At 37.9% G+C, this 7,396-nt stretch overlaps 1 protein-coding gene across 1 annotated transcript; it reads right to left on the bottom strand.

Moving 5' to 3' along the window:
- Positions 1-3,075: 3,075 nt before the first annotated feature.
- Positions 3,076-5,211, bottom strand: LOC127252078 (transcription factor DIVARICATA-like). Its single transcript, XM_051276091.1, has 2 exons — positions 4,127-5,211; positions 3,076-4,036 (listed from the first exon to the last, which is right to left on the bottom strand). The coding sequence occupies exons 1-2, from the start codon at positions 4,522-4,524 to the stop codon at positions 3,523-3,525; spliced, it is 912 nt and encodes a 303-aa protein (XP_051132048.1). The 5' UTR covers positions 4,525-5,211; the 3' UTR covers positions 3,076-3,522.
- Between the last annotated feature and the right edge of the window lie 2,185 nt (positions 5,212-7,396).

Genomic DNA, 7,396 nt, shown 5'->3' with positions numbered 1-7,396 from the left:
CAACTCCTCCCTCCCATTCAAATTTCCATTAGGTAACAGGTCAATGAATGAATGAATGAATGCATGCATGCATGCTTAAGCACCCACACACACGTTTATATATATATATATATATATTCTTTGTCTTTTTTTCTTTGTCTTTATTTTTTAATTTTTTATGATGAGTATATACTTATACAAATACAATGAATGCAGTTAAGTTCTTTCTGCCAAGTTCAACTGGTTGTCAGGATGTATAGTTCTTTAACTATTCTTTTTCTATTATATATGCATGCCTAGCTATACAGTCAACCAAGTGTCATCTCCTCACGTCCCTATATAATTTTATTTTATTTATTTGGGCTTATTAATTAACTAGTACATTGCATGAGTTAGCATAGCAGCCAGAGATGACTCATGAGTTTACCTTACCTCAAATGTATATATATATTTTTGAATTTGACTTATTATGCCTCTTAGTTTGTTTGTATACGGATCATTTTCAAACTCTAGCTAGAATGCAACAGTTGCTATCTGCAATTCCACTTTTTAGATTAACTCGTGCACATTATCACTGTCTTAATTATGTCAGTTGTACGTCTTGTCATCAACATTAGTGCCCTTAGCCTAGCCTTTTTTATTTAAATAAATAAATTCAAAAAAACAAAGAAAGATATTCTTCTGCCTTATCTGGAAGACTGAGGTTTGGATAGAGTAGAGTTACAGAAGCTGGCTCCAGAGGTCCAAGATACAAGTAATATACATATATCCAATCCAATCCATGTACTAGGGTTGGCTAATATATATTTAATTAATTTTAAAATATTAAACGGGCCGGGCTGTAGACAGGTCAGGTCAAGTCCATGATCCAAGACAAGCTTTGTCTTGTCAGTAGTCCCAATTAACCTATATATGCTAGTCTGATATCAACCAGACCAGATGGCTTCAAATCAAAGTACCTACCTGTCTCTGTCTCAATTGTGGTGTGCATGTTCATCTTGTTACTGCTGCAGCAAATTCAAATACCATGAATCTTGTTATCATCGTCGTTTTACACCATCACATGTGTCCAATTGCCAGCCTCTTAATTAGATCAGCTCATAATAAATGAATCTGCACTGCACTCGATATTTCTTTAATGGATATGCATGCATTACAGTGAGAAATTTAAGAAATTATAGGCACGGCACACTCTACCAGAAATGTTTCTTTTATATAATCTCTCAAAAACACCCAACAAACTCTTGCAATGCTTCACTTCATCGAACAAGATCATGTATTCATGTAACAAAGTTTAAAACAACTCCAAGATTTTTGCACATAAAATTATTGCAAAGGACGCCTTTTTCTTGGTTTCAATGCTTTATAATTAATTAATTACGTCGATAGATATATTCGAATTGAAAATCAGTAAGTGAATATATAAAGCAATAAGCATGGCAGATTTGGCCATTGACAATCTAAAATTATTATAATGTGCTGTGGAGAACGAAATGAGATAAACATACACTTAATTAAAAGCAGTGATTTTGCTCATTGGTGATTTCTTCCATTAATTTTCGTGTATCAAAAGCTCCCACCATATGTATTTGTTCTTGCGCATCTTCCCACAAAGACAGTCGACCCATTATTACTTTAATGCCAGAAGGGATCTAGTCAGCTCTGAAGTAAGTCTCCTCGCCTTTTGCAGATACAGTAGTCGTCCCAGCTTGCATGATCAATATTAACATCATTATGGAGAAAGTTGTCAGAATCTAATGAGAGAGAACAAGAATAAAGAAACCCATGCATGCATGCATGCATGTACATATATATATATATATGTATATATTGATTGTTTCTTGGGGATATGATATTAGAGGTATATGGTCTAAATATACCTGAGGCTGAGGGAGGGAATATCACATCAGAATAAAGTAGCAAAGCTTGTTTAGTGGTGCAAGTTGCAAAAAAGTTGCACCCTTTGGAAAAAGAAAAGAGTGGGGTTGGTTTGTCATTTACCCAAGTTTCTGTGGAATTAAAATGGTGATGTTTGCTATGCTATTGCTACCTCTTGCTGCTGCCCTTAAAAAATTCTGTTGCTAGTGCTTTGTGGGACCTCAACCAATTTGCAAGAAGTGGCCGATGCGTGCTGGTGGACAGTAGGGTGGGTTCTCATCAAGATTCAGTTTTTTGGGGTGGAAAAATAGCAATACCAAGACAAGCTGGTGCAAAAGGAAAGTTGAAAACTAAGCAACAATAGTAGTATAATGCAAGGCATTATTATTTGATATATATATATATATAGAGAGAGCAGGCTGTGTTGTTTAATTTGTTGTTATATATATATGGGGCTAACTTGGGAGAATATTTCTCAAGCACTATTGGAGCGTTTGCAATTTTAGTAACTGGTTCAGAATGAAGGCACAATGCAATGCAATCCCTAGAGTTGACAATTGGCAAGGTGAATTTGTGAAACAAGTGGTTCCAACACAAGCAAGCATCTACGAATCTTTTCATTTTCATTATGAGATTGAGATTGAGAGTGAGCCTTAAATAAATTCCCTATTCCACTTGATAAGGTGAAGATATATAGTTCATTTTAGCTTCACATGCTCTATATATATGATGGGGTAGAGGTTAGATATATTATTTCTAAGCCACTCAATGAACACGGAGAATCTGAGCAACTGTTGAGAGACCTTAAAATCGAAAGCTTTCTGTTCATCGAGGAAGATAAGGGGGTTAGCTAGCTAGAATCTGTTAAATATGTTGGAATTGGTATATTGCTGTGGGATGCTTGAGAATTTGTATATTATGATATGATGCTTTCTTGATAAGCAGACAACCAAGGATGCGATAACATTAGAATATGGCCAAAGTCATCCGCAGATCAGCTTCAGAATAGATGTTATTCAGAAGGGCTAGATTTAAAAGTTGGGAATTCAGATTTCATGCCAACCGAAAGGTCTCCAACAAGCATCATTCATATTCAACTTACAGAACCTAAGGATAAAATAGGATCAGGCCCTAGATATGCTTTAACTGATTTTAGTGGTCGACTGCGTAATCGTGAAGTCATGTAATCCAGATCAGTTACAAACTGAACATGAACGGTGAACGGATAAATAGGAAAGTGACCATAAATGGAAGATAATACATATACATACATACAAATATGCATTGCTAGGAAAAACCATACTATTATTGATACATATGAATTACAATCAGGACAACCGGCAGTTTCACATGTTTTAATTCCTTTCTGTAAATTGTGAAATGATAATGATATCTACACAGCATTCCTGAGTCCTGTTCAATTACCTTGTGAGCTTGGAAGCAAGTCATTCGATTGGCGAAGCTACTTCGGCAAGCTCGTGCTTTTTTCTTTATCATTTAAAAATGGTATCGAAGAGCACGATCTTCATCTGCAAAATGCCATCCCGATGCCCCCAACAAACTGTAGCAGTTAACATTTCCGATTCAACAACTTATGGAATATGCAGCTACAACATACTAGCCAGCCATTGTTAACCATAGCCACGGAATGCAGGGGCTTGGGGATTAACTATGCCGAGTGGCAGGATGCATCTGAAAAATTGTGCCCGGATGTCCTGACCATAGCCCACGTTGATCCACACCCTGCACGTGATGATGCTCGTTCAGATTCACTCCAAATGAAGAAGCTCCTTGAAGACCAGTGATCATTAAGCTGCCTTCCTGCGGGGAGAACCCCACGACAGCTCCTGGATTGGTCAGGTTAGAATCGTAGGTTGCACGCACCACAACATTGCCGCCCAAATTTGGGTGGTGCGGCTGCAGAATCATATTCGATTTCTGCGGTGGCGATTGCGGCCGGTCCTTACCGGGTGAGGGAGACTTGATTGTTTCGTCGAGATTAACGGTGGTGATGTCGTGTATGCTTGATCTTCTCTTGTCTTTACCTCCGGAAAGCTGTCTGATGAAATACTTTTGAGCATGGCTAGCGACCTGGGTCGGAGTCCTGGTGGTCACGAAATTGCGGGAGATATTTCGCCAGTCTCCCTTTCCGTACTTCTTTAGTCCCAACAGAAATTGTCTGAGATGAGATGAGAATGGATTAAATTAGAACAACATCGACAGTTCAAGAAAATAAGGAAGGGAAAGAACAATTTTTTTGTTTTTGTACCTGTGCTCTTCCTCCGTCCAGGGCACACCCTTTTTCCGCTCATGGTCGGAGCACCGAGTCCGTTTCCCTCCCGGACAATAAATCTGTTTGAAGCCGTCATAGCCATGGTTGCTCACCCACTCCAACGTGAATGAATTATTGGCGTAGCCCGGAATCGGGATCAAGCCTGCTTCTATATCACTGACATCTTCAACCAGTTCCCGGTACTGTTTGATTACATCGGTGACGGTCTTCCCTGGAATCATGGAAGCCACATTGTGCCACCGGTCGGGGGTGTCTTTATCGAATAATGCGAGAGCATTTTCAAACCTTTTGTTCTCCTCAGGCGTCCATTTGGCGACGGTACTCCCTTCGAACAGCCAGTTGTTTGAATTGGTGAGATAGGAGGCAGGGTTCATTGGGATGAACAAGGCAAGGCAGAAACTGAGGGTGGGGGAGGCAGAAATATAGGGAAAGCGAGGGAGGGGAGGAGAGGATTTGATATGATCAGGTGAGCATTAAGACATTTGGGGGGGCGAATCTGAATACTTTTTGACACATGGTGAGGTGAGATGAGGTGAGGTGAAGTGAGGAATCTCAGAAAGGCTCCCCAACTTTCCTAACCCTAAGGAAAATTCAACGAACTGATAGAGAGGATGAAGAAAGGGAAGGGAAGAGAAGGGCAGATCTCGGCTGAGGTTGGGAATGAATGATTAGTAAGTATTCCATTCCATATTCTTCTTGTGCAACTGCTGAACACAGTAATTCCCAAAGGCATCAGCCAAACCCAAGAAAGATCACTGCTTCCTCTCTTTCATTCTGAACCAGACACAAAAGCATCAGCTCGCCTGCCTGCCTCCCCCTCCTTTCCCAAACCAATCTATCTATCTCTCTTTGTATCTCTTCAACAGACCGACTTGTGCTTGGAGCGAAAACTAGTGCAAGCACAGGCACAAGCACAAGCAGATCAGATCAGAGGTGTTTCTGAATGATTGGTTGGGAGGTCTCTGTGGGGGCTTCAGCTGACTGCTGCAACCATTTTTTTGTATTTGTTTTTGGTTTTTCCAACAGAGGGAGAGGGACCGATTATGAGCCAGTGATCGAAAGGTGTTCGACGAAATGCGGAAAACATTAATAATTTTAAAATATTATTATTAATTAATAAAAATAAAAAATAAAAAGGGGACAATCTGTCACACCACACCACACCACCCCCCGTCGGCAAATATTATGTACACTGTAGCGTAATTTCCCATACATACGTTGATGCCCTCAATCAAATCAAATTAGAAATTACCCTCCCGCACTCACCTAGCCATATAATCATATTATTATTATTATTATTATTATTATTATAATGGTTGTAACTATTTTTCTTTTCGATTCTACTGATGAATAACAAGAATATTTTTTTTCTATTATAAATAAATATGTAATTATCATGATATTAGAGAATTATTAAAGTTAAGTGTAAAGCAGAAGGTAAGAATGGCAGTTTGACTGGTGGGATAGGGACACGTGTCGAATTGAATTAGTCTGGTCTTAATATCTGAAAAAGTCCATTATAATGACATTTTTGTGTTGTGTTGTGATGTTTCTCCAAAGAACAAGAAACAGAGCCATCTATGTATGTATGTATGTATGTATATGTATCTATCTCATGATTGAGAAGGAAGCCTATTGGTGGCACTCTGATGATCTGCATTTAAATATTACTAGTATTTAGTTATTATTTATTTATTGATACATACAGGTCACGATTAAAGGGTAAATCCAGTAATAAATTTGGGAGAGATTAGGTATGTCTGAAAGAAAAATTAATCAAAGTATGAAAGGTTCAATGTACTTTAAAGTGTACGTACAACAAACAAGTTATCAGAAGAGCACGTACATAAAAGTAAATTGCTGGCCTTGAGTTTGTGTGTGTATATTTGATCGTCACATGCTGCTCCATTAAATTAATTAATTAATTAATATTTGTCTGTCTGTGTGCACATCAACATTATTGGCCAAAGAAAATGCTTCCTCGCTTTCAATTATTGGATGGAAGTGTTTTGTGATTAATAAAATAAATGGTTGTACAGTTATGTCAGTCAGGCCTATTTCAAATTTTATTATTTTTAATTTTTGGGGGACCATAAGTATAGTATAGGTTGGTCCTTGTTTCTTTTTTATTACTATTGTTCCATGTTAAGCATATTTGAATTTGATTGTGTGAGTGAGTAATTGGAATTGCAAGGTCATAATCATGCCTTGTCAGGAAACATTACTCGCATGAACAGAAATAATGAACTTTAATGACTTATATAAATTAAGTTAACATACATAAATAATCAAAATAAATGACCATGTATGATTAAAATTATTATGGGTGTTGCCTGTCTGTGTCTTCCTGTATGGGCATGAAATTTGTGGCAACATGACACGTGCACCCAATTTTCTCTTGTTCTTGATTTAGTAGCACATAGTCAGGAGTGACCAATAGTTTTGAAACTTTTTTCCCAACAAGAAATGGAGGAGGAAACAGGACAGATAAAACCCTTTTGCTCATGCTTAAGTAAAGATTAGAAAAAAAGAGAGAGTGAAAGGTAAAATGAAAAAGATAATTAGAGTTTCTATAAGTGGAAAGATTCTTGGTTTATTGATGAGTTGGTGAGCAAATGCATATGTGGGGTCTTGTACAGGTTGAATTTTAATGCTTTCCTTTCTTTGATTAATGTAATTAATATATGTATATACATATAAATAGTCAGTAGTCACAGGCAAGGTGTCTGCACATAGTCATGGGGATGGGCTATGGTCCCATTTCTTGCTCCAACCACCCAAGCCAAGAACACCCCTTTATTAAACTATTGCATAAACTTTTATTTGTTAGTGCCCTGCATTTACTAGCTGCATCCACTATTGGGTTTCATTTTAAAGAATGCTCACCATGTGAAGTCAAGCTATATTGCCCTATTGGTTTATTATGACAAATTTGAGTTTTTCTTACTGCATGACTAGACTTGACTTAGTTTCCCTTTGATGTGAGACAGAACTTGCTGTAAATGGGGTCTTGCAAGGATGAAATGATCTAGTCTAGCTCTTTAGTGCCTCCAGAAAAAAGGAATTTGGAATATGCTCTCTGCTTACAATTTGGGGAGGGATTTCATTATTTATGTGAATTGCCTGGACCAATCCCAACCCATCCCATCCCATCCCATCCCATGTACAGATATTATTGACTTAACTCCATACATACGAAACAGGACTGCTTGCTTTCAAGACCATTCCATTCCCTGAGTAGTAAAA

This window comes from Andrographis paniculata, unplaced genomic scaffold, assembly GCF_009805555.1.
Source record: "Andrographis paniculata isolate CXL003 unplaced genomic scaffold, ASM980555v1 Contig45END, whole genome shotgun sequence".
Lineage (NCBI taxonomy): Eukaryota > Viridiplantae > Streptophyta > Magnoliopsida > Lamiales > Acanthaceae > Andrographis > Andrographis paniculata.
This window is presented reverse-complemented; position numbering and strand designations above follow the sequence as displayed.

Coding starts and splice junctions, on each gene's coding strand:
- LOC127252078 (XM_051276091.1), bottom strand. CDS start 4,524: ATGAACCCTGCCTCCTATCTCACCAATTCAAACAACTGGCTGTTCGAA. Junction 4,037..4,126: donor TGGACGGAGGAAGAGCACAG/GTACAAAAACAA, acceptor ATCTCATCTCAG/ACAATTTCTGTTGGGACTAA.